The sequence below is a fragment of the Suncus etruscus genome, chromosome 6, assembly GCF_024139225.1.
Source record: "Suncus etruscus isolate mSunEtr1 chromosome 6, mSunEtr1.pri.cur, whole genome shotgun sequence".
In the NCBI taxonomy this organism is placed as follows: Eukaryota; Metazoa; Chordata; class Mammalia; order Eulipotyphla; family Soricidae; genus Suncus; species Suncus etruscus.
Genome location: NC_064853.1, coordinates 94,316,580 through 94,342,393, shown reverse-complemented (window position 1 = coordinate 94,342,393; position 25,814 = coordinate 94,316,580). Strand labels below are relative to the sequence as shown.

General features: G+C 52.5%; 2 protein-coding genes across 2 annotated transcripts; both read right to left on the bottom strand.

Annotated features, from left to right (window-relative positions):
• Window positions 1–1,145: 1,145 nt before the first annotated feature.
• ABCF3 (ATP binding cassette subfamily F member 3) lies at window positions 1,146–12,356 on the bottom strand. Its single transcript, XM_049775838.1, has 21 exons — window positions 12,222–12,356; window positions 11,876–12,023; window positions 11,674–11,753; window positions 11,103–11,149; window positions 10,719–10,816; window positions 10,498–10,620; window positions 10,104–10,370; window positions 9,779–9,859; window positions 9,639–9,698; window positions 9,500–9,556; window positions 9,378–9,400; window positions 9,214–9,269; window positions 8,719–8,919; window positions 8,553–8,629; window positions 6,727–6,771; window positions 6,515–6,647; window positions 3,119–3,207; window positions 2,928–3,019; window positions 2,628–2,760; window positions 2,397–2,484; window positions 1,146–2,301 (listed from the first exon to the last, which is right to left on the bottom strand). Exons 1-21 carry the CDS (start codon window positions 12,292–12,294, stop codon window positions 2,143–2,145), a joined length of 2,130 nt encoding a protein of 709 aa, XP_049631795.1. The 5' UTR covers window positions 12,295–12,356; the 3' UTR covers window positions 1,146–2,142.
• Window positions 12,357–15,500: 3,144 nt separating this feature from the next.
• AP2M1 (adaptor related protein complex 2 subunit mu 1) lies at window positions 15,501–25,783 on the bottom strand. The gene is made up of 12 exons (XM_049775913.1): window positions 25,665–25,783; window positions 23,478–23,593; window positions 21,589–21,854; window positions 20,435–20,517; window positions 20,096–20,101; window positions 19,786–19,921; window positions 19,550–19,691; window positions 18,961–19,080; window positions 18,740–18,875; window positions 18,542–18,639; window positions 17,952–18,063; window positions 15,501–16,112 (listed from the first exon to the last, which is right to left on the bottom strand). Exons 2-12 carry the CDS (start codon window positions 23,549–23,551, stop codon window positions 15,978–15,980), a joined length of 1,308 nt encoding a protein of 435 aa, XP_049631870.1. The 5' UTR covers window positions 23,552–23,593; window positions 25,665–25,783; the 3' UTR covers window positions 15,501–15,977.
• Between the last annotated feature and the right edge of the window lie 31 nt (window positions 25,784–25,814).

Below are 25,814 nucleotides of genomic sequence, written 5' to 3'. Positions count from 1 at the left end.
GGAGTAACACCCAGCATGGAGCTGAGTGCATTGTCAGGTATGTCTTTATCCCCAAGAAAAACAAAGCAAATCACTGCAGGATTCTTCAGGAGGAACTAGGGGAAATGTCAAAAGAGCCTGGTTAACAGGCAGCCTCCCTAGTAGGTCTGCAGCCAGAGCTGGAAGCAGGGAAATGGCTCATAGGAGCTCAGGGTCCACAGCACAGGATGTGACAGAACACCTTGGTGGTACTCCCCAGCCTTCTCGCCTGCTCTCTAGATTCTTGGTGTGATGTCAGCGGCACCTCTCTATGTAGACTGTCTTTCTCCCCTATGCTTCTCCATCTTACCTGCAGTACAGGTGAACTATGTGCCTACTCTCTCACAACCAACAACTTCCACTGTTTTCTCTGTTGCAGTAGGTGCAGAGCATGGTTTCTTATTTCTTAATTTTCAGGCCACACTCAATAGAGCTGAGGGCTTACTCCTGGCTCTGCACTCATGTCTGGCAATGCTCCAGGGACCGTACTGGATGCCAGGAATCGAACCCAGACCAGCTACATATAAGGCAACACCCTACCTGCTATACCTATTGTACCTACCTGCTCTGACCCCCAACAGTCTCTATTTTAGTTTTCTTTTCTTCTTTTTTTTTTTTTAGTTTTTGTTTCACACCCATCAGCACTCAGGGGTTACTCCTGGCTCTATGCTCAGATCACTCCTGGCAGGCTCAGGGACTATATAGGATGCCGGGATTTGAACGACCATCCTTCTGCATGCAAGGCAAACGCCTTACCTCCATGCTCTCTCTCCAGCCCCTCTATTTTAGTTTTCTACATAAAAAACCTCTAAAAAGGGGCCGGGCGGTGGCGCTGGAGGTAAGGTGCCTGCCTTGCCTGCGCTAGCCTAGGACGGACCGCGGTTCGATCCCCCGGCGTCCCATATGGTCCCCCAAGAAGCCAGGAGCAACTTCTGAGCGCATAGCCAGGAGTAACCCCTGAGCGTCACAGGGTGTGGCCCAAAAAAAAAAAAAAAAAACCTCTAAAAAAAAAAAAAAAGAAATAAAAACTCTATTTTTGCATAACAGTCATATGTTAACTTGAATCATGGAAAAATATTTCTAAATCACATTATGGGCTTTTTTGTTTTTTGTTTTTTTTTTGGGGGGGTGTCACACCTGGTAGTGCTCAGAGCTCACCCCAGCAGGCTCAAAGGACTGTATGGGGTGCTGGGGATTGAATCCAGGTCAGTCACGTGCAAGGCAAGCATATTTGCTGTCCTCTCTCTGGCACCATAAGCACTATTAAATACCCCCCCCCACTTGAAATTCAGCTTCATTTTGGCAAAGTGTCCTGGATCTGTCCATGGATCTTTGCCATTCTCATCTGCCCACTTCCCGAGTGTCCCTATGGGTTTGGAAGGAAAACAAAACACAGCAAACTACTCAGGCCAAATGGTGACAAAGACAGTTTCTCGGCTTCTCTTCCACATCACAGGTCCAGCGAAGACACACAGGCAGGCCAAGCCCAAGAGCATGTAGAGCTGTTGCCAACCAGATTGAGGCCGATTACAGACTCAGTTCACGTCCCCAAGGCCCCTTTCTTCAGCTGAGGCTGAAATGGAGTCAGGTCAGGACCCCCATTAGTGCTGGAACATACTCCCCTGAGTCATGAGTTTGGCAAACATTGAAGACCGACCGGCAGTTGATCCCCCAAATCCCTGTGGCTGGAAGAGTCTCTCCTCCCAGGGGGCAAGGCTGAGGCCGCCATGGCTTCCTCTGGAGGATCCATACAAAGCATCACAGAAAATACCAAACTGGAGCAGAGAGAGCTGGGACCACACTGCAGCAGGGCTTTGGAGCCACAGAGACCAGGCCAGGAAGATGCCAGGGGGTGGGTGGTTTAATTGACACAGCAGCCACAGGGACCCAGTTACTAGCAGACACCCTGGGCCCTTTCCCCTTGGAAGACCGGTGGGTCCTCCCTGACAAGGAGATGCCACTGGCTGAGCCGTGTGTGAGCCGCTCCAGTCAGGAGGAGATTTGGAAGTAAGGCTGTCCCCAAAACTGTGGCAAGTCTCTTGCCTGGAAATGGTGGTTGGAGCAGTGGCCCAAGGGTCTAGATGAACAGTCCACAACCCAGGCAGTCCTGGTGCCTCGGGGCTCCTAGAGGAAGCCCTCCCGGCGGAACTGTTCCTGGAGAAGGGCACGATACTGGTCGAAGCCCCCCTCGACCCGGGTCACACCACCACCTTCACACACCCACAACTCCTGGCACACCAGCCGGATGAAGCGCTCGTCGTGGGACACCAAGATCACTCCACCCTGGAAGACAGGGAAGCAAATGGGCTCAGGAAGGTACCATGGGGATAGGGGGTGCTGGAGCCAAGGCCATGCGGAGTGTGAAGGCATTCACGTACCCTAAAGTTGTTGAGTGCCCGGCCCAGAGCCTCAATCGTTTCCATATCCAGGTGATTTGTGGGTTCATCCAAAATGTAGAAATTAGGGCTAGAAGGCAGAAGCCAGGAAGGCAGACAGCAGTTAGTGGAATGGGAAATACTGAGGTCCCTGACACAAAAAGGCGAGAGTTGGTCTCGACCAGGCAAGAGGGGAGAGCAACAGGATGAGTGTTCTATAGAATGGGGCCTTACCAGGGCATGGTCATTTGCGCGAAGGCGACCCGGCTCTTCTGTCCCCCAGACAGGCTGACTACAGGGCGCATGGCTAGCTCTCCCGAGATGCCATAGCGACCAAGCTGGTGCCGATACTCCTCCTCAGGCCGTCCTGGAAAAGACATCCCCACCTTGAGTCTGGTCCCCAATCCTACTCATCAGCCTCATGATGCTGCCTCCAAATGGCCACCTCCTGGCTCTACATAGACATTCATTGGCGGCCAGGGTCTAAAGTGGGTCAGGCCTAGCTTGCTCTCCTAACAAAACTCCTGAACGTACCAGGAAACTTGCGTGCCAGCAGTTCCACAGCGCTGACATTCAGGTCCAGCTGTTCCACGTGGTGCTGGCTGAAATAGCCGATTTTCAGGTTCCTGTGGAGAAAGGAGGTGGTAGAGTGGAGGGCAGGCCCCGAGCAAGAGGCAAGTGTCTATAGCACACGGGCACTCTGTGAGTGGACTGGGGATCCGTACCTGTGAGCATGCCTGATGCCCCGAACAGGGGTCAGGTCCCCCATAAGCAGCTTTAGCATGGTTGATTTCCCAGCTCCATTCTCCCCCACCTAGGAGGAATGGGAGAGCAATTAAGAATAAACATAGGGCCCGGAGAGATAGCACAGCGGTGTTTGCCTTGCAAGCAGCCGATCCAGGACCAAAGGTGGTTGGTTCCAATCCCGGTGTCCCATATGGTCCCCCGTGCCTGCCAGGAGCTATTTCTGAGCAGACAGCCAGGAGTAAACCCTGAGCACAGCCGGGTGTGACCCAAAAACAAAACAAAACAAAACAAAAAGAATAAACATAGCAGTAGGCAGGAGAGAGGGGAGGAGAATCAATCTTGGCCAGGCCTGATCATTCTTCACCAACTTAAAAAAAAGGTTTGTTCCTTTTTTTTAGTTTTTGGGTCACTCAGCAGTACATCTGAGTTACTCCTGGCTCTGCACTCAGAAATCACTCCTGCCAGTGCTCGGGGACCATATGGATGCCAGAGATCAAATTCAGGTCAGTTATATTCACCTACATGTAAAGTGCCCTACCTACTGTATTATTTCTCTGGCCCCAAGAGTTATTATTTTATTGGGGTCACATCCCAGGATACTCAGAACTCCTGGCAGTTCCAGGGGGACAGTATGTATTAAAGATCAGTCTGGGGTGAGCAATGTGAGTGCCTTGTCCCCTAAAAAAATTATCTGGGAAAGCAAGGCACCTTAACCATCAGCACTGCTCAGGAGTCACTCCTGGCATGGCTTTGGGGATCATAGGTGAGGATGGGCATTGAAATCAAAGTTGGCTACATAGAAGGTAAACCCCTGCACTATCCAATCCCTGAAGAATTTGTTTTTGGGGGCCGGGCGGTGGCGCTAAAGGTAAGGTGCCTGCCTTGCCTGCGCTAGCCTTGGAAGGACCGCGGTTCGATCCCCCGGTGTCCCATATGGTCCCCCAAGCCAGGAGCAACTTCTGAGCACATAGCCAGGAGTAACCCCTGAGCGTTACCGGGTGTGGCCCAAAAACCAAAAAAAAAAAAAAAAAAAAAAAAAAAAAAAAAAAGAATTTGTTTTTGGTGGAAAGGGACACATTTGTGGGTGCTCAGGACTTACTCATGGCTCTGAACTCAAGAATTATTCCTGGCAGGGCATAGGAGACCATATGATGCTGTGGATTGACCTGGATCAGTTACATGCAAGGCATGCACTGTATTATTATAATACCCACTGTATTATCACTCTGGCCCCTGAGGAAATATTTTAAAGAAGCAAGTCATAGGGACCAGAGCAATAGCACAGTGGGGAGGGCGTTTGCCTTGCACACGGCGGACCCAGGTTTGACTCCCCAGCATCCGATATGGTTCCCTGAGCCTGCCATGACCAATTTTTGAGTGCAGAACCAGAAGTAGCCCCTGAGCACTATCAGATGTAACCCAAAAAACAAACAAAAAAAGATAAAGAAAAAGAAAAGAAAACTTGCCACATCTGCCCCCCATTATTTTGGGGAGGTGGTTATACCCAGCAGCGCTCAGGGATTACTTCTGGCTCTGTGCTCAGAAAATGCTCCTGGCAGGCTTAGGGACCGACCATATGGGATGCTGGGATTAGAACCATCATCCGTCCTAAATTGGCTGCGAACAAGGCAAACACCCTACCGCTGTGCTATCTCTCTGGCCCCTATTTTTATTTATTATTTTTATTTCTTCTTTTTTTTTTTTTTTTCGTTTTTGGGTCACACCCGGCAGCGCTCAGGGGTTACTCCTGGCTCTACGCTCAGAAATCACTCCTGGCAGGCTTGGGGGACCATATGGGTGCTGGGATTCGAACCGAAAACCTTCTGCATGAAAGGCAAATGCCTTACCTCCATGCTATCTCTCCGGCCCCTATTTTTTCTTCTTTTAATTTAATTTATATCACTGGGTGTGGCCCCAAAACCAATCAATTAATAAATAAATAAACCTTAAAAAAAAGAAACAAAGGGGCCGGGCGGTGGGGCTGGAGGTAAGGTGCCTGCCTTGCCTGCGCTAGCCTAGGACGGACTGCGGTTCGATCCCCCGGCATCCCATATGGTCCCCCAAGAAGCCAGGAGCAACTTCTGAGCGCATAGCCAGGAGTAACCCCTGAGCGTCACAGGGTGTGGCCCAAAAACCAAAAAAAAAAAAAAAAAAAAAAAAAATGCCCTCGGGCTGGGCGGTGGCGCTAGAGGTAAGGTGCCTGCCTTGCCTGCGCTAGCCTAGGACGGACCGCGGTTCGATCCCCCGGTGTCCCATATGGTCCCCCAAGCCAGGAGCGACTTCTGAGTGCATAGCCAGGAGTAACCCCTGAGCCTCACAGGGTGTGGCCCAAAAACCAAAAAAAAAAAAAAAAAAAAGAAACAAACTGGGACTGGAGAGATAGCATGGAGGTAAGGTGTTTGTCTTTCATGCAGAAGGATGGTGGTTCAAATCCCGGCATCCCATATGGTCCACTGTTCCTGCCAGGAGCGATTTCTGAGCATAGAGCCAGGAGTAACCCCTGAGCGCTGCTGGGTGTGACCCCCCCCCCCCCAAAAAAAAAAAAAAAGAAACGAACTAAAAGAGAAAAGAAACAAGTCATGTGTTGGGTAACAGAGGGAATAGCAAAGGAAGAAATCAATATATAGAGGAAACCAACACTTGACCACCTATTGCACACAGGGATTGAACACTTCAGAGAGCACCGTGTCATCTGTTCAGGGTCAGGCTGAGGACACCGCTTGGTAACCACTCTGGGAAATGGCAGAGTCAAAACTGCATGCAGCCTGACTTTGCAGCCCACTTTTTTTTTTTTTTTGGGGGGGCCACACCCGGTAACGCTCAGGGGTTACTCCTGGCTATGCGCTCAGAAGTCGCTCCTGGCTTGGGGGACCATATGGGACGCCCGGGGGATCGAACCTCGGTCCATCCTAGGCTAGCGCTGGCAAGGCAGACACCTTACCTCTAGCGCCACCACACCAGCCCCGCAGCCTTTATCTTTTAGTTTGGGAGAACTCAGAACTGAAACTAAGTGTCCTTTCCAAGAATTCATATACCATATTCCAGGCTTTTCTTTCCTTATGGAGAGGTGCTGGCAGGCTGAAGACTTGCCAGTGTATGCACAATCAGATGTCCCTGCTCAGGCCAAGTACTGTTCTCTTATTGGAGGTGGGAGCAGTCAAGCTCAAAGAACCCAGAAACAGCTAATGGGCCAGTGCAATAGTACCACAGGTAGGACACTTGCTTTGGATGCAGATTGGGGTTTGATTCCCAGCACTACATGTGATCCTCAGAACCCTACTGGGTTAATCCCTGGACATAGATAGAGCCAGAAGCCAAGCCAAGTTGAGCACCAATAGGTATGGCCCCCAAATAAAAAGCAACAGCCAACATACCACACAGATGCGGGACTCGAGATCGGCAGAGACAGAGAGACGGCTAAAGATGACGTGCTTCGGGTCATAGTAGAAATCCACTTCATCCAGCTGCAGGATTGGTGGAGAGAACTTCTCAAAGCCATCAGGGAACCTGTTGGAGGTGAGGGTGAGGTGCATGGAGTGGATCGAGACAAGCACTTCCCCATCTGCCCCTTCAGTCCAGCACTCACTTCATCACTACCTCAATCTCCTTGTCCACCGGTTTCAGCTCAGGTCTGAGGAGAGAGAGGGGTGGGATTCAATTTACAAGAAATCTACCCCAAAACCCACCTTTGTTCTTATTCCAAAAGTAACAAGATATACTTCCAACAACAGATAACATTTTTTTTTAGCACACATTCTGCGAGTTTAATATATGCAGAAAAATGGGGCTGGAGAGATAGCACAGCGGCGTTTGCCTTGCAAGCAGCTGACCCAGGACCTAAGGTGGTTGGTTCGAATCCCAGCATCCCATATGGTCCCCCGTGCCTGCCAGGAGCTATTTCTGAGCAAATAGCCAGGAGTAACCCTTGAGCACTTCTGGGTGTGGCCCAAAAACATAACAAAAAACAAACAAAAAATATATGCAGAAAAATAGGATTATCAGGGGCCGGAGAGATACAGCAGTAGGGCGTTTGCTTTGCACTTAGCTGATCCAGTACGGATGGATGGTGGTTAGAATCCCGGCATCCCATGTGATCTCCCAGGCCTGCTAGGAGCGACTTCTGAGCACAGAGCCAGGAGTAACTCCTGAGTGACACTGGGTGTGACCCAAAAACCAAAATCCAAAAAAAAAAAAAAAAGGATTATTAGCTCTGTATCCTCCTGATGAAACATGTTTATGTTTTAATGTCACCCAACACTAAGCCTTCTTGTGACTTTTGGGGAGGGGGTGTTTGGGTCACACCAGGCAGCACTCAGGGGTTACTCCTGGCTGTGAGCTCAGAGTCATTCCTGGCAGGCTGGGGGGACCATATGGGATCTGTGCACTCTCTGGCCCCAGCCTTGTGACTTCAGGTTCCTCTACCAACAGTTCCTCTGGAAGGACTGCTTCAAGATTTAAAGTCCCTGGCCATAGTGATAACATAGCGGTAGGGCATTTGCCTTGTAAGTGGCCAACCTGGGATGATGTAGGTTCAATTCCCAGCATCCCATATGGTCCCCCAGCCTGCCAGGAGTAACCTCTCAGCACCACCAAGTGTGGCCCAAAAAACAAAAAAAACAAAAAAAAAAAAAAAAAAAAGATTTAAAGGCTAGGGACTGAAGCAACAGTATAGTGGGTTTGCCTTGCATTTGGCTGATCCAGATTCAATCCATGGCATCCCATATGGGCACTTAGCACTGCTAGGACTAATTACTGAGTGCAGAGCTAAGAGTAATTCCTGGACATGGCCAGGTGTGGCCTAAAAACGAAACCCAAAAGTAAAATAAAAACAAACCTAAGAACAAAAAATACAGTTAATTCAAATGATGAAATATTATACAGACACAAATAAACATGAGGCATAGGGTCAGAACATAAGACAGTGGGTAGGGCACTTGCCTTGCATGTGGCTGACCCGAGTTTGATTCCTGGCATCCCACATAGCCCCCACACAGCTAGGAGTGATTCTTGAGTGCAATCAGGAGTAAGACCTGAGCACTCCTGGGTGTAGCCCAATAAATAAACAAAAAGACATGAAGCAGACACATGGAATGATTACATGGGGAACCTGAAAATGTATGACACGTAACTCTAAGTCCATTTATGTGGCTTGACCAGAACAAGCAAATACATGCAGTCAGATGGTAATCAGTGGTTGCCTAGGCAAGATGACCTCTCAGAGAGAACCAAGATTAGTTTGCTTTCTGCAGGGGAGGGAATGAAGGCTGGTTTCCAGAGAGGAGATATACAATGGGGGTAGATGGGGAGGAACTGTGGGAGTGGAGAGGTGGGCGTGGCAAAGGATGGCTTGAGAAAATGAGGAGAGCCTTCAGAGGCTTGGAGTCAGGGCTGAGTCAAGGACACAGTACTCACAGCTTCTCCAGCATCTTGATCTTGCTCTGCACTTGAGAGGCCCTGTTGGCATTGTAGCGGAACCGGTCAATGAAAACCTGCGGGCAGGTGACCGCAGGCACTGGTCAGACCCTTCAGCCCAGAACCTGCATATCAACCCAGCTGCCAGCCCTGCCTATTCTTGAACCTGGATGTGCTGGCGGTACTGCTGCTGCGCTTCATATTCACGCTGCTGGTTGAGGAGACGCTCCTGCTTGCTCTTGATGAAAGTCTCAAAGTCGCCCCTGTACCCGTCGAGCCGCTGACTGTGCAGATGAATGATGTCAGTGGCGACAGCATTGAGGAAGTTGCGATCATGGGAGACGACGAGGATTGTGGAGGGCCATGTCTGAGGGCCAGAGGAGAGGAGGGCCAGTCATCAAACAGTGCTCTGGGATGTTTGGGAAGTCCCCCTAAATTTGCTCCAGCATCTAAAGCAGGGGTCTCAAACTCGAGGCCCTCCATACAACATTTTGTGGTTCTGCCCTAGAGGAATCTTTTTTTGTTTTGTTTTGTTTTAGTTGTTTGGGTCACACCCCCCAATGTTCAAGACTTACTGACTTTGCACTCAAGGATCACCCCGACTTTGCCTCCTGCGGCCCCCAGGTAAATTGAGTTTGAGACCCCTAATAGAGAAACTTACCTGCAAGTAATTCTCCAGCCATAGGATAGCCCTGACATCTAGCATGTTCGTGGGTTCTAGAAAAGTGGAGGAGGACACAATTGGGTTGAAAGGCTGGAGGACGAAGGACCTGGGCGCTGCCAACCTTTCCCACCCCTAATCAGGGTGATCCATTTCAACCTCACCATCCAACAGCAGAAGATCCGGCCTATGGGAAAGAAGGCAAAGCATAAGGGTCCAAGTCCTTGAACTGCTGCTGCCTCCCAAGAACCAAGGCACATCTTCCACACACAGGCCCGAGACTCACCTGGCAAACAAGGCCCGGGCCAGGGCCAATCTCATCCTCCAGCCACCAGAGAACTCCCTGAGGAAATACAGAGCAATGTCAGGCTGAGCCCAGAGGCCACAGCTGACAGTACTAAGTTGAGAAACACGGGGCCACTCACCGGGTGGGCTGCTGCTGCATCGAAGGGGTGAAGCCCAGCCCCGCCAGAATGACTGAAGCCCTGTGAAGGGAAAAACCAAAGTAGGCTAGAGCAGGCAGGAGGGGGAAAGAGAAACAGGAGTAGAGGGGGCATTTGCATACCTAGCAGGAGCCTTGTCGGCCTCAATTTCCTCCAACTTGGCATAGATTTCTGCCAGCTGTGTTGCTCCTGAACCTTCAGCCCTGGGGTGGGTATCGGGAGAAGAGCAGTCGATCTGAGGAGTGTAAGCTTAGAGTGTCTGTACCCAGGCCAAGGGGTGAGAGAGGTGCTGCCAGCATAGGGGGCATGCACAGGACCGGTCACAGAAACACAGGGAGGGCAACGGGATGGAACTGCTGCTTATTACGACAGGCACCTGCACTGGGGAATGAGCACAAGGCAGAAGCCAGGGAAGGGCAGATGGCATCCTTTGTCTTCAGCCCTCACCTGCCAGCCGCAATCTGGGCGCTGAGCTCACGCTCCTGCTGCAGGAGACCTTCACGTACAGTGTCGCTCTGCAGCACGCTCTGCAGGGCGGGGGTATCATCCCCAGCCACCTCCTGTTCCACGTAGAGCAGGGAAATGTGGGCTGGAACCCGCAGGCTCCTTGTGGCCAGCATCTTCAGCAGTGTCGTTTTGCCTAGTCCATTGCGACCCACTAGCCCATAGCGACGCCCCCACGCCAGGTTCACATCTGCTCCAGTCAGCAAGACCCTACAAGAAGAGGAAGAGGAAGACACTTCTAGAGACAAAGGCCCTACAGTTTAACAGGATCCTCTTTTATTTCCCAAGTATTCCTTACTGGAAAAAGAAGTTTCAGCTGCCACCATCCCTTGCTTACCTATCACCAAAAGACACATCAAAGTTCTCAATCCGCACGTCATACGATTTGTTTTTGCCAGATGATTCCAAGCGACTCTCTTTCCTGCTGCCTGCTTGGCTGGCCGATGCCTCTTCCAAGACTCTTTTGAAGGGAGACAGAGATGCTGTAGCCCTCCCAGCCTCTCTTCCAGCCTAGCAGACAATCATGGTTTCCTTCACCACCCTTCCTGTCAGACTCACGGGGCGTTGCTGGTCTTGAGAGTGTCCTTCTCCGAGCGCTTCTCTTGCTTTGCCTTCAGTCGCGCCTCAGCCTTCTCAAGTTTCTTTGCATTCACGGTCTAAGAGTCCACATGGATCTAGGTCATTCTGATGTAGAGACTCCAATACCCCAGATAGAACCCCTTCATGTTTTGTTTTGGGGCCACGCCCAGCAATCCTGGGTATCCAACCCAGGTTGGACTATCTCGCTGTATTATAGGTTCAGCCTCGAACCCTCTCAAGGGACCCAGCACTGTCAGAATGGAAGATTCAGGAAAGTGAGAAACCAGAAATCACAACACACACTTCCCTCGCCCACCCAGGACCTCCACCAGACAGCCCCCATCTTGCCTCCCACCTCCTCACCGAGGACTGTTCACGCTTTAGCAGTCCTGGAAGCTTAGTGTCACAGTCTGTAAGCGAGAAGAAAAGCAGTCAGCTTCTCCCTGAGGGAAGGGAAACTTAACATTTGAGTGCCTAATATGAAACAGACACAGACCTCTTCAGGAAAGCCACACAATCCGGTAGCTAGCCCTCTCTCTAATTAAACAAGCAAAACCCAACCCTGTTCTCACAGTTGCAGAAAACAGGCTGCAGCCGAGAAGCCAGCTGGGTTTGGTGTGTGTGTGTGATGTGCCCTGGGGATGATACCCGCTTATATCCCCATCTCTGTAGTCTCTACCCCAGCGGCCAGCTGGCTATGAAGTTGCAGGATTCAGCCTGGGCCTCTCCAGGGTCCAAATGCTTCCTACCACACTCACTTCTCCCACCCCAAACGCCATCATCACTAACTAGCATTTTTTTTTTTTTTTTTTTGCCTTCAGTAGCAACACATTAGCTCCTGCCATCTGGTGGGTGCAAAAGAGGTGTCAGGAGTTCTGAACTGGGGTGGAGGGGTCGGTGTGTGAGACACGGAGACCGCTGGCTTCACTCTCACCGTAGTTCTCTGTTATCTTAGATAGCTGGATGGGCGCGTCCAAGAGGACTTGGCTGTTTCCCTGGCTCTGTGGCTCGGCCCTTGAGGTAGTCGAGGAGGAGAAGAGAAGGCACAGGATTAGTTGGATTCTGGGGGAGAAGGGGAGAAAGCTCCGAGGCCCGGGGTCTGCAACCTCCGCCCTGCCCTTGCATCCCGCACATACAGGCGCAGAGTGTTGTACATGCGTTGGCACACCGCCCTGATGCCCGCGTCATCCTTGCTGTCCCCGGACACCTCCTGCAACAGCTCCCCCACGGCTTCCACCAGGTCATCCACAGACTCGAAGTCGGCGCTGCCGCTGTGCAAGACGCCTGGGGCCAGGAGGAGGAAGATGAGCGGGAAGGGCGAGGACACACACGCCTCAGATCCCCAACCGTGGCCTCAGTCTCGGGACCCAAGAGAGGCCTAGCAAGAGGCTGGAGCCTGCCCTCCCCGAGGAGGCTTTGTCCTCGGACGTGCCCCTGGATCCCACCACCACCCCCGCAGCGCGCTGACTCGGCCCGGCTCACCCGTCACGTAGTCGAAGACCTGCCCGTCAATCTCGGGAAACTCGCTCCGCAGGATCTCGGCGCAAGTCGCCATGTTCCTGGACGGCTCCCGTCCTGCGCAGGCGCCGTAGACTCCCTGGCCGAGCCCCGCCCCCCGGCAGCGAGCAGGGTCGGGGTCGCCGCCCGGGACGTGCGTCGCGATGACGTAAGGAAGGCGAATGGGCCGCGCGGAAGAGAACCGGTTGGGGGTGGTTGATGATTGCGCAGGCGCCGCGGAGGTTGGGCCGTAGCGGCCCGCTCTGCGCCTGCGCAGCGCTCATTCCGCTGGTGTCGGGGCCCGCTGGAGCGCTGCGACTCCTTCCTTGCTTATCAGCTGGTGCATGCCAGCTGGGCCTCCCCGAGGGACGACGGAGCGTCGATAATGCAGCGCTCCTCGCCTTCTCTGCGCGCACGTTACGGCCCGTGCCGAAGCCCGCCTAAAAGCCCTTGCTGCTGCTGACTCACGGCTCTCCCCTCTTCTGGTGCAGCAGGCCTGAGCCATTGCGGGATGCCTACAGGTCCCCCCTGCCTGTGGCTGCTTTGTCATAGCCGTTTTGTATTTGAGATTTCAGCAGTTCCAGGTAGATTATGCCCATCCGGACTTTTCTCCTTCCCCGAGCACACTCTACTCAACACCAGATTAAAAAATAATCAAGATTCTGGAGGGTGGGTAGAGTGGACCACATCTGTGGGTTGTGCTTGAGGGACCATATGGGGGTCCTAGGGAATATTAACTGGTCAGTCACATGTGCAAGGCAAACGCCCTGCCCACTGTGCTATGTGTGTCAGTTCACTGGCCTCTATTCCAGACCTAACACCTGAAACACTCACTCTGCACCAGGAATGACAGGCTCTATATATGAAGTTCCATGTTTTTTAAATCCTAGAACAATCCCATTACTTCATATATATATATATATATATATATATATATATAATTTAATCCCCCCCTACTTCAGCTATGTTTTCAAAATTAGGCAGGTGCCATCATGATTAATGTCAACGTTCTCTAGTTTAGAAAAGCTAGTATGCCTCTAGATTTAAACAGCACTTTACTGTAAATGATAGGAATTCTGATGGAGAAATTACAGAATTGGTTCCAAAAATGTTCCAAAGGGCAAGTGCGATAATAGTACAAGGGGAAGGACACTTCCTTTGTACACAGCCCATCTGGATTGGATCCCCAGCAGTAATCTATGAGCAGTAGAGCCAGGAGTAAGCCTTAAGCATCACTTGGTTATGGCCCAAAACACAAAAATATCGTAAGACTGGAATGAGAGTACAGGGGGTTGAGATACGCATTGCACAAAGGAATGAAAGGGCTGAATTCCCTACTAACACATGGTGCCTCTTACCCGCAGCACCGACCCATGAGTAGTCCCTAAGTACTGCTAGGTACTACTCCAACACTCCAAAATAAGAATAAACCCCAAACACTGCAAGAGCTCGGAGAACCTATGATTTAAAACTAGTTGCTTAAATTGTGCTAAGACTAGGCAATAGTAAGGTTCCAAAGTTGATCTCAGTTGAAAAGGGGTCACACTGGGGCCGGAGAGATAGCATGGAGGTAGGACATTTGCCTTGCATGTAGAAGTACAGTGGTTCGAATCCCGGCACTACATATGGTCCCCCGAGCTGCCAGGAGTGATTTCTGAGCATAGAGGCAGGAGTAACCCTTGAGTGCTGCTGGGTGTTGACTCAAAAACAAAAACAAACAAACAAACAAAAAAGGGTCACAGTGGAAAACTTCAGGTAGCCCTGACTGAAGCAGCACAATGGATCTTGTTCAACTTCAGGAGATATGCCGGAGAAAAATTTCAAGTGGATGACACTTGGCAAGGATGGAGAGATTGTGGGGAAGGTTTTGGTCAATTGTTGAAGCTGGATGATGAAAATGGGAGTTTGCTATTTTAACTGTCTATTAAAAATGTTCTGATGTTTAGACTTGTAAAAAAAGATGAAATCAGGGCCGGAGACAAAGAGAGCACAGTGGTGTTTGCCTTGCAAGCAGCCTATCCAGGACCTAAGCTGGTTGGTTCCAATGAATCTCGGTGTCCCATAAGGTCCCCTGTGCCTGCCAGGAGCTATTTCTGAGCAGATAGCCAGGAATAACCCCTGAGCACCGATGGGTGTGGCCCAAAAACAAAACAAAGGGCCGGGCGGTGGCGCTGGAGGTAAGGTGCCTGCCTTGCCTGCGCTAGCCTAGGACGGACCGCGGTTCGATCCCCCGGCGTCCCATATGGTCCCCCAAGAAGCCAGGAGCAACTTCTGAGTGCATAGCCAGGAGTAACCCCTGAGCGTCACAGGGTGTGGCCCAAAAACCAAAAAAAAAAAAAAAAAAAACAAAAACAAAAAAAGATTAAATCAAATAAGGGAGACTGGTTGAGCACACACACATGTTTTTAATTAATTTTTTTCTGCTTTTTTCATACATCAACAGGGCAGGGAATACTCTCTGCTGGTACTGTAGGGTTCTTTGGTGGGAGGAAGGAGAAAAGTTCGGAGATACTTAAGAGGAAACTGGGAACATGATGGAGTTTAGAAGCCAATTCTCAGGATGGACAACAGAGATCAAGTGAAAAGCTAGCAGCAGCTCTGTCAATCAGGCAAATCCTGAAGAGCTGGGTGAATTAAGAAAAAAATATCGGGGAGTGGAGAGATAGCACGGAGGCAGGGTGTTTGCCTTGCATGCAGGTCGGTGGTTGGAATCCCAGCATCCCATATGGTCCCCCGAGCCTGCCAGGAGCGATTTCTGAGCATAGAGCCAGGAGTAGTAACCCCTGAGCGCTGTCGGGTGTGACCCAAAAACCAAAAAAAAAAAAAAAAAAAAAAAAAAAAAGAAAGAAAAAAAAATATCCTTATGGCCTTGGAGCCAGTCTGCCCCTTGAGGTTTTACTCACAGAGGAACAAGGAGACCAGCAATGGTGAGACTAAGAACTTGGATGGTCGAGGTTTTTCTCCCTCACTGGAGAATTCTGTGTGGAGAATTCACATGCTCAAAAAAAAAACACGCGCGCGTGCACACACACCCACACGCACACACCCTTTACACATGAAGCTTATACACACACTCCTTACACAAAAGGCTTTTACACACATACAGACACCTTTAAGGGGCTTGCAATTGAGATAAGCCAAGCATGAACCTTGAGAGTATGGAGCTTTCTGAACCTAAAGGTAAAGACAACCAGGGCTCGGTAACCAACCTTACATCCACCCCGAAGTCCCACACGGTTCCTGCATCAACACTTACCCAGTAACTCCGTTCTACAGAGTTTATTAGGTATAACTGGACAAAGTCACACTTGTACAAAATGAAGCTCACACTATCCCAAAGCAGACAGGGATTGAGGGCTGGGGATGCCGTTACTGGCCTTTGGGGGACGCTCTAAGTGGAGGGGTAGCCAACCCCTCCACTCCAGAGAAATGTGGCCACGGGGGAAGGAGGAGGGAGGAGCCCACCTGGCTTTGGTCACAGAACTCAGAGCTTAGCAATGGGCCAGGGAGACCGATGGATGGAGGAGTTAGGAGCCCCAGAAACCACCCTGCCAAGGGAGCCTAGGGACTGCCCCCCAAGTCCTGCTTGCAGTGTGGTTGGTCCAGACCTAGATTCGGGGGCTGGTGCAAAGGGAAGGCAGCAAAGCAGGAGGGAGAAGACACGGATGTGTGGTGGCTAGCCAGGGGCAGCTGGGCCTGTGGAAGAGTGGGTGGGGAGGCAGGCTAGCGATGGCAGGGCAGCTAGCAGCGGGTCTCATAAATGCCGCTGCGGCCAATGTAGCGCACCCATTTGATGACATCATGGTCGCTGTAGTTCAGCTTCGGTTCAAACACCTTCAAGTAGCGCACCTTGAGGCCAGAGGGTGCGAATGGCACCTGGGTAAGGGATAGTTTTGGTTAGGAATATGGCCTTCCTGCCTAGATGCTCTGACTTCTAGAAAGCTCCAAAGCCATGTCCTATCTCATTGCAAGTTCAGGGCGAAATTGAGGAATGAGGTCTTAAAATCAGGAGAATGGAGAGAGAGTATGGGGAAGACAGAGCAGCAGAACAGAACTTAAGGCACAGATCCAGCACTGAATCCTGGTATTAGTAGCACAGAGTAAGCTCTGAGCATTGGACGTTGTGGCACAAAAACAAAACAAAAAGAGTATCAGGAAGCTTCTAAGGGGTCCTTGAAGAGGTTACTAAAAAAAATTATATCCTAGAGTAACTAGCAATCATTTTAGATTTAAAATCAGGCCCTGCTTGTAATAACTTGAATCAATACCTTTAATCAGGAGGAAGCAGCAATCATAGAAATGACTTGATACTTCGCTGTTCAACATTATGCATTTAAAATAAGGTGGAGAAAATTATATGTCTAACAAAGCAAAGTCAGCCCTTTTTCTGCCAGCAACTTTTTGTCTTATCTAGCAACCAATCTAAAATAACTGTTTGGGGGTCAGAGAGATAGCACAGCGGTAGAGCGGTTTGCCTTGCAAGCGGCCAACCCAGGAACAAAGGTGGTTCAAATCCCGATATCCCATATGGTCCCCCGTATCTACCAGGAGCGATTTCTTTTTTTCTTTTTTTGGTTTTTGTTTTTTGGGTCACACCTGGCAGCTTAGGGGACCATATAAAATGCTGGAATTTGAACCACCGTCCTGCTGCATCTAAGGCAAACGCCCTATCCCTGCTACCCCAATGTTGTGCTATCTCTCGGCCCCTGATAGGAGTGATTTCTGAGCAGAGAGCCAGGAGTAACCCGGGGCACTGCTGGGCGTGGCCCAAAAAAACAAAAACAAAACAAAACAAAAAAAGAAGGAAAAGAACTGTTTGAAGGTCACACCAAATAAAGTTAAAGATTTCTGCCTGGGGATGGGAGATAGCTTAAAGGATATTGATGCTTTGCACACAAGAGGCTTAGATTTGATCCTCAGCACCTCTTGGCTCCCCCATCATCAGCTGGAGTGTTCCCCAAGCAGGAAGCCAGAATTAGTCTCCAAGCACCAGTGGGTGTCGCACAAAAGCAAAAATTGTGGGTTTTTTTTTTCCTTTTTGAGGGATTGCGGTAATGGTGGCGTTTGGCTTTGTGGTGAAAAGTGATCCCAGTTATACTCAGGGGACTGTATATAGTACAGGGAGTTAAATCAGGAAAGGCACTAGGGGCTGGAGCAATAGCATAGAGAATAGAGCCTTTGCCTTGCACATGGCTGACCCTGGTTTGATCCCCAGCATCCCATATGGTCCTCTAAGCCTGCCAAGAGCGATTTATGAACACAGAGCCAGGAGTAACCCCTGAGCACTGTTGGGTGTGACCCCAAAACCAAAAAACAAAAAATACTTGCCTTGCACGTGGCCAACCCGACATCCCATATGGCCCTCTAAGCCCTTTAGGAGGAGTAATTCCTGAGCAGAGTGAGGAATAAGTCTTGAGTACAGCCAATGCCCCCAACCCCTCCACAAAAAGACCCAAGATCACAGGTGCCATGGCCACATGTTAAGGCCAGTGTCTTGCCTCCTGTATTATCTCTACAGTTTCAAGACGTCTGTCAGGTCAGTGTGAATATTAATTTCTAGTGGAGGCCCAAAGAGAAAGAAATGGGTCTATGCCAAGATCACTGCTATTGGTCTCTCTGGGGCTAGGTTTTCTCTTTTCAAGGTGCAAAGGTTGATTTAAAAGATCTCTTTCTGCCACACCCTGCCAAAGCTCTAGGGCCCACCTTCTCCCATACCTCAAAGTTCATAGAAATCGGGGGTCGAGCCCATTTCTTCTTGTCATTGGTAGGCAGCAGCTCAATCTCTGCGCTGATCTGTGATTCCTTCATGCCTGCCATGCGCTTAATCCTGAAAACACAAGGGCAATGGGCAACACTTGCCCTTGGTAATTTGAAGGAATTTTAAGGGGGAGACAGGTGTGTGGTGGGGATTGTAAGAAGACACAGAGCCTATGAGAGGTACCAAGACAAAGAAAAATGAAGAGATCCCCGAAAACTACTTGTTACAGAGCCTTGGGCCCATTATTCCTTGAGCACTGTGAGCTGCAGCTCCTGCTGGGATACATAGGCTTATTTATTGCTCTTTGCTCTCTAATCCACAGGATTCTTAGGGCAAACAGAGAACTAACTGTTACAGCATCTTGGTAACACAGCCTGTGCGCAGTCACACTAGGGAAGGGGTGCCAGCCCCAACAGAAACTGCTGCGGAAGCAGACATCCCCACTTACCCCAACACATGCCCACTCTGGCTCCCTCTCTCTGGACAAAAGGCAATGCTGAACAAGGGGGTGCCCCAAACCACCCTGAGCCCAGCAGAGCAGACTCACTTCCACACGATGGCGTTCTCGCTGGCCTTATACTTGGCCTTCCCCTTCATGCAGATCACCTGTACCCCACTTGTGTTCAGAGGGGTTGGGATCCTCACCTAAAAGGAACATGCGTGTGCTCAGGAGAACTGCCAAGCCCTGACAGCCGCCACCCTGGTTCCTGGAAAACGCTTTTTCCTCCCAGCGCCTCAGGCTCACCTCAATCTTCTGAGCAAGGAGAGACGGCTTGAAATTGGACTTGATAACCACTTTGACTTCCAGCTTGGTGCGCCCCACTTCCCGCACGAGAGGAATCACCCGGAAAGGGAGAATGATGTCCTTGGTGGTGCGATACCTTCAGTGGCGAGGAGCAAAAGTGGATTTCAGCACCTCACTGACAGGTCCCAGCCCCGTCACGCTCCCTCACACCCCAACAGCACCTCATGAGCTCAAATTCCCCATCTGGAGGGATGAAGCTGATGCTGCGCTCCGAGTCGAACTTGCTGAGCCGCACACACTGGTGGAAGGTGCAGTCGTCGATGGCGATTGACTGTTTCCCACTACAAACAGGGCACAAAGCCACTTCAGATGGAGCGCCGCAAGAAAGCAGGATTCAGCTTCTGCCCCACCAAGGCCCCAGAACCAGAGTGAAGTTTGCACTATGAAAAGCTGTTCCAAGTACAGCTTTCTGACCCAACAGTAGTTGGGGAGCTGGAGTTTTGCAAGCTAATCATCTGGGGGAATCTGTGACCCTCAACCCAGAGGTTCCAGGAACATGTTCAGAGCCCTTGAGTATGCACAGAAGCACCTCTGGTCCCAGACAGAGGCCAGACAAGGGTGCTGAGTCCCCAGCATAAAGAGCACACCCCCGCCCCCATGACATACCAACATCCAGCACAACCACCAAGCACAGCACATAATGTTGGGAAAAGGCAGTTTGTACCAGGACCCAAGGGAAGACCTGGGGAAGTTTGGATTCACCAGAACCCACAGGGTCATTGCAGCAGCCCACTCCCTGGGTTCAGGCACCTCTTGCTGGTTTCATCAGCTGTGCCTTTGCCCTGCTTCTCAATGACAATCTTGTCGTTCATTCCAAACTTGCATTCGGGCATGCCACTCAGGTAGCTCTTCATTACCACCCGCCCAGACACGTGGGCACTCAGCACCTGTCCTGGAAATGGATGGTAAAGTGAAGCAGCTGAGTGAGGTCCAGCACCGCTCCCTTCCCCCCACCCAAACTCTTCCAGGCCCCACCAAGTCCTGACCCTGTGGGGACATGAGGAGGTTGACACTCTCCAGCACGTCCAGAAAGAGTTCATTCCGGCGATACTTGATGCCTTCCCGCCGCCAGCCGATCTGCCCGGTCACCTGGCTGGTGATCTGGGACTGCTCTTCTTTCGTCTAATGGGGACCCAAGACAAATGACAGTGGCCTTGCTCCTCTTCTCCCACTTCATCCTAAAATCTACCCCACCCCACTGAGTTCCTGTCACCCATCTGCTTCCACAGGCCCCTGGGGGCAGGGGGTAGAAATAAAGGAGCAAAGCTTCAGGGAGGAAGCTGAAGAAACAGTTACCTGATGCTGGGAACCAGAGGGCCAGGACAATGCCACAGGGAGATGAAGACAGGAGGCAGCAGGGGGAAAGAAGGAGAAGGTTATGAGACTGAGATCTCAGAGGACCATGCCGGCACTCTTCACCCCAGGAATACCAGGCCAATCCATAGTCCCTCCTCCCATGCTCGAGTTAAATTCTGAGAAACAGAGGTGCTGAGTCGGCTGCTGCTAGGGTGGGAGCCCACAAGCCTACAGATTAGGCCAGCACTTCCTGTTGGGCTGGGCCAAGTCAGCACCCACAAGCTCAGGGCCAGCTGGAGGAGAGGGAAGTGGTGTATCTGCGGACAGTGGCTGGAATACCTGGCTCTTGATGCCTTGCTGGGTGATGAAGGTTTTCAGTGCGCCTGTCTCAGAGTTTTGTGGGTAGCCAAAGTCTAATATCTCTGCAAAAAAAAAAAAAAAAAAAAAAGGCACCATCAGTCCCTAGAAAGCATTGATGGCTCTTTTTTTCTTTTCTTTTCTTTTAGGGAGGGGCCACACCTGTTTGATGCTCAGGGGTTACTCCTGGCTAAGCGCTAAGAAATTGTCCCTGGCTTGGGGGGACCATATGGGACGCCGGGGATCGAACCGCAGTCCTTCCTTGGCTAGCGCTTGCAAGGCAGACACTTTACCTCTAGCGCCACCTCACCGGCCCCTGATGGCTCTTTTCTTATAACCCCTTCCATAGTCTGGCCAAAAATGGATAGCAGGACTCTGGCAGGAAGAGCATCCACTGTTGCTATGCAGATTCAGACAGAGCACGAACTCTGGGATTTGTGCTCAAAGGAAAGCAATCAAAAGGATCAGATTCATTTTGTTTCATCTAATGGTGAACATCAACAGAAGGTTCACATAGCCAGTTTGTAAATAGATTTGCAGGGATTTGGAAGGACTGCTTAATTCCTTAATTCCAATCGAGACTGGAGAGAGAGCAGTGAGGAAGGTGCTCACCTTGCATGTGGCCAACCAAGGTTCGATCCCTGATACTCTCTATATGGTCCCCAGAGCATGGCCAGGAGTAATCCCCGAGCACAGAGCCAAGACAAAGCTCTGAACAATGCCAGATGTGGCCCAAAAAGCAAAAAACAACCAAATCCAATAAATGATCCACAACAATACACTCCAGTAACTTCAGTATTTCCCCCTCTTCCAGGCTCTGAGACCAGTGTTGTGGACCAGTTGTGAGAACAGTCCATGAACTAAAGCTCAAACTACCAAAGTAAGAGAGGAAATGAGGTTATCTTCAAGAGGCCCAACCCCAAGCCCAGGTAAGAGTCCTACTCGCTAGCAACTTCACAGGTTCAGGGTTCAGAGTTCACCTGACTCTGTGCTGCTTCCAAGTAGCATATAAGTGTTGATCTGAACCAGCCCTCTCAGGGCTCTAAAGACCAGAAAAGGAAGCACCCCGGCACTGCAGCTCACTCCCACTCCAAGCCCGAACCCCCTCTTGGGCCCACCACCCATGCCAGTCTCACCATCCAGTAGCTCATATATGAGCACAAAGTTGTTCTTGATATTCTCCTCACTGATCTTGCCAAAATAGGCAGCCATCACATCACACATCTTATAGAGGAACTCAAAGACCATGGCGGCGTTGACATTCTGCTTGGTGACAGCTGCCAGCCAGATGTTGGATCGTTTGACATGGAAGAAACTGGTGCGAGCGATGTTGGTGACAGGGCTGCGCACCTGCTGCCGGGCGTGGATGACATTGACCCGGAAGGCGTCCACAGCATTCCTCCTGGTGGGAAGGGAGCCCATGGGACACTCAGCACCCAGCAAGGATTGGCCTCGTTGCTAAGGGTCCCTACGCCCTCACTGTGGAAATTCAACACACTAGGGGCCTAAAGGACTGAGTTGGCTCTTTCATGATGCCCATTTTAGGGTAGGGAGAGAGATGCCCTAAGCTGGGCTGGTGTCAAAGGCTGGGAGACAGGGCAGTCTCAGGGATGGCAGGCAAGGACAACAGGGCAGAGCAAACCTAGTGTAATTGAGTTCCCGAGGGCCAAGGGAGGGTTGTTCTTGGCCCTTCTGTACCCTAATCCTATCCCAGGGTTACATCTGGCTTCCCAGGACCCAGAAAGAAAAGAGATGCTGCTGCTTCTGTGGTCGCCCACCCATGACCCACCATTAGGGAAGGGAGCAGATCCACAAGTTCCTGAGCCAGCGGGCTCAGAGAATGAAGGAGGTTGAAGAAGACCATAATGGGGGCAGGGCCCCCACCCACCTGTGCCTCGGCAGCAGCTTGACAGGCCGCTTACCTATTGCTACGGCAGCCAATGAGATGGGATGAGAGAAATGACGCCAGCAAGAGGAGGAGAGTGACAGCAACGAGAGAGAGGGTTAGACACCACACACTGGGGGGACAGCACTCACCATGAGGAAGGTGCTGAGCAGAGCAAGGCGTGCAGGCTGGTGTGCTCCCTGGCCTGGCCTGGCTTCCCCAGCCCCTCCGGGGTGGGAGAGGGGCAGATGGGGACTGCTAGCCAGGATTAAGCTGCCACAACCCGACCCCATGCTCTGCCACCCAGGGACAAACAGCCACAAAGGGCAGGTCAGCCCACTAGCAGGGAGCCAGGGGCCACACAGCGGTGACACTGGCAGGCCTGCTCAGGCCATCCACCCCAAGCGCACTGAGAAAGGAAAACAGCACAGCATGAAGCAGAGGTGCCTCATCTCATTAGAGACGCCGAGGCTGCAAGGCAGCCCCCAAATCGGGGGGGGGGGGGGGGGAGCACAGGAGCATGCGGGGGAGAGGGAGGCTGGAAGAGAAGTAAAGCTGAGCCTCCTCGAAGGTGTGAGGGGCCTAGGACAAACAGCTGCTGGTAATCTGCAGAGAAAGGCCAGCTCAGCCTCTAGGAGGAAGGGGGAAAGAGCTGAGCCTGCAGCCTATGCCCTCTGAGAGAGGGGGGTGGGGATCGGGCAGCCTTAAGAGGAGGCTTTCCAGAGAATACAGAGAAGTCTCTGAGCCAGAGTCTTTTTGCAAGTAGGGCTGAGATCAGAGCCTCCAGCCTAGCTACCAAATCCATTCCTTGAAGGCAGCTCACCACTCCTCAGAGGAAGGTTCAACCTGCCACGGTATCAGCACTCATCTCCCCACTAAGGGAAACGGGAGGCACCAAGGGGAAGGAGTTGCTGGGACCCTGGGCGCATCCTCATTCCATAGGTCCTGCCTGGGGCCCACTGCCAGCTGCCAGGCAAATGCCACTGAGCCTGATGGTGGAGCAGCTGAGCTCCCAGGGCCGGGGAAGGGTGTGGGTGGAACCAAGTCACACCTTTGGTAGGAACAGACCTGGCCCTGCCATGCCGGGTAAGAGGGGGCCAGGGGAGGGGGGCACAGCTGGCTTGGCCAGGGGGCACTCACCCGATGTCATCTCGGTAGACCCGGGAGATGAGCACCTCCCCCTTGTGATTATAGATGAATAAGCCTCCAATCATGGCGGCAGCTCAGTCTCCGCAGCCCATCCTCTGAGAATAGACCTAGGGCAGGGGGCAGGGACAGCCTCAGAAGCTCTGCCAGGAGGCCTAGTCACGGGCTCTCCCAGAGGTCCTCTCCTGCTGAGCCAGGCTCCAGTTCCTGTTTATCCCACGCTGGAAGTGGGGTGGGGGGGGGTGACTTGAACCACCCTTCGGCTGCCTCCCCTAGCACAGGGCTGAGCTCAGCGCCTTTTAGGCCCCTTCCTGTGCCAGGCTCGCTGGGCTCCAAGCTCAGGGATGTGAGTCACAGCTAAGGCCCGCCTGCGGCTGCGGGAATGGCGGTAGGAATTAGTCCTGCTAGTGCAGCCCGAGGGCCCCCTCCAAGCACAGCTTTAGGTGCACCCAGTTTCGAAGGCTCCATTCCCCTTCTGAGAAGACGCCCAGCCCGGCCTGAACCCGCGGCAGTTCTGTCATTCGCCGAAGTCTAAACATTCCAGGAAAGGGTGTGCGGGGTGGGGAGGAAAGGCGGCCTGAGGCCTGGGACACGGAGCCAGAGCCAAGCATGGCATCCACCTCTCTCCCAGGCGCGCTCAGATAAGCCAGCCATGGAGCAGGGCTGCAAGGTCGCGACTCCTGCAGGGCAGCTCCAGCGAGCCAGAATGCTGCTCACCTTTCTTGTCTCCCATCCCCCGCTTCCAAAAAAGAAATGGGAGACTTCCTCCCAGCGCCCCCCCTCCCCAGCGCAATCAAAATAGGGCTACTGGTGCAGAAACGAAGCCATCTTCCCAGCGGAAGTGCCCAGACTTTATCTAGCCCCCCACCCCAGGCCACTTATGGCTGAGTGCCTGACTCCCATGATTTAGGCCAAATCCTTGGAGCCTATTTGCAAGAAAAATTGGGATGGGGGGAGCACTCATTTAAATTTAATCCTAAATTCAGCGGGTTCAAGCCCCGGCTGTGTCCTTTCTTGGGAGGGAGTGCCTCCTATTACCCATTGACCCCAAAGTCCATGCCCCATACTGGGCATGTACCCCAGGGATTACATACCCCATGCCCATTGCCCCCAAAGCCCTCAAAGTCAGGGGACTTCTGGAGGGGGTCATTCTGGGGGAGGGAGGAACACCTCTAACCACCCCCTACACACACACCATCACCCCACCCCACCCCATAGTCCCAAGCAGCAGAGAGTGGAAATGTGAAATGGACACGGGAGCCAGGGCAGAGAACTAAGATCACAGGTATCAAGTGATAGATAGGAAGGGAGCTGGGGGCAACGAGGAAAGAAAGGGTGGGTGGATGGGTGGACGCTAGCCCCGAAAATGGAATCAATCTCCAGTGGAGGGCAAGGCCTGGCAGCCACAGCCGGGTTCAGGGGCCAGCGAAGACCCCACCCCACCCCACCTCTAGGTAGCACAGGGCGAGTGGGGAGGGCGCTGCAAGGAATCTCCAGGGGGGCAAAGGGCAGGCTTGCAATTTCAAGGAGAGCAGCCAGCAGCAGCAGGGCGAGCTGGACAGAGAGAGACAGGGGGCAGGGGACGCAGACAGAGGCCTGGACAAGGGGGTGGACAGGGTGTTGGGCTCTCCAACCGGAGTGTGCAAGTCGCAGTGGGGAAAGAGGGTCACGCACAGCGTGCAGGCCCGGGCTGTCACCAGTGGCAGGAAGAGCAGCGGGGCGCCCCTCTGCTGGGAGTAGGGGCTGCCTGGGGGGTCGGGGGGTCGGGGCTTGTCATGGTCCTAGGCGTGGCACCGTCCTGGGGGGCTGGGCGAGGGGCAGTCACTGTTCTTGCGCTGCGATGAGGAGGCGGCGAGGCGGGGATTGTCCGTCACGATGCCCGGGCAGGGGGTGCGCGCGGGCGCCCCCGTTCTGGGAAAGGTTCCAAGCAGTTCTCCCCCTCCCGAGGGGAGGCGAGCGCCCGGCGAAAGGCTCGGGTGGAGGGAGCCGCTCCCCGCACCCGCGCCCCGGGCGCCCCCGCCGCGCAGGCAGCTCCCTCCGGGCCCGAAAGGCAAAGGCCACTCCCGGGGTGGGCAGCTGTCGGCGCGGCGCGGCGCGGTGCAGGGAAGTGCCAGCAGCTGGGCGGCGGCGCGGGCGTCCTCCCTCGAGCCCGAACGAAGGAGGGCCACATCCCGAGCTCACCTGAGGTCCGCGGCGCCCTGCTCGGCCCGGCCCGGCCGCTCGCCGGATCCCAAGATGTCCGCCCGCCCCCCGATCGCCTGCCCGCCCGCTGCTTCGGCTTTCACCGCAGTGCCGCCGCCCCGCCCCGACCTCCGCTGCGCCTGCGCGCCG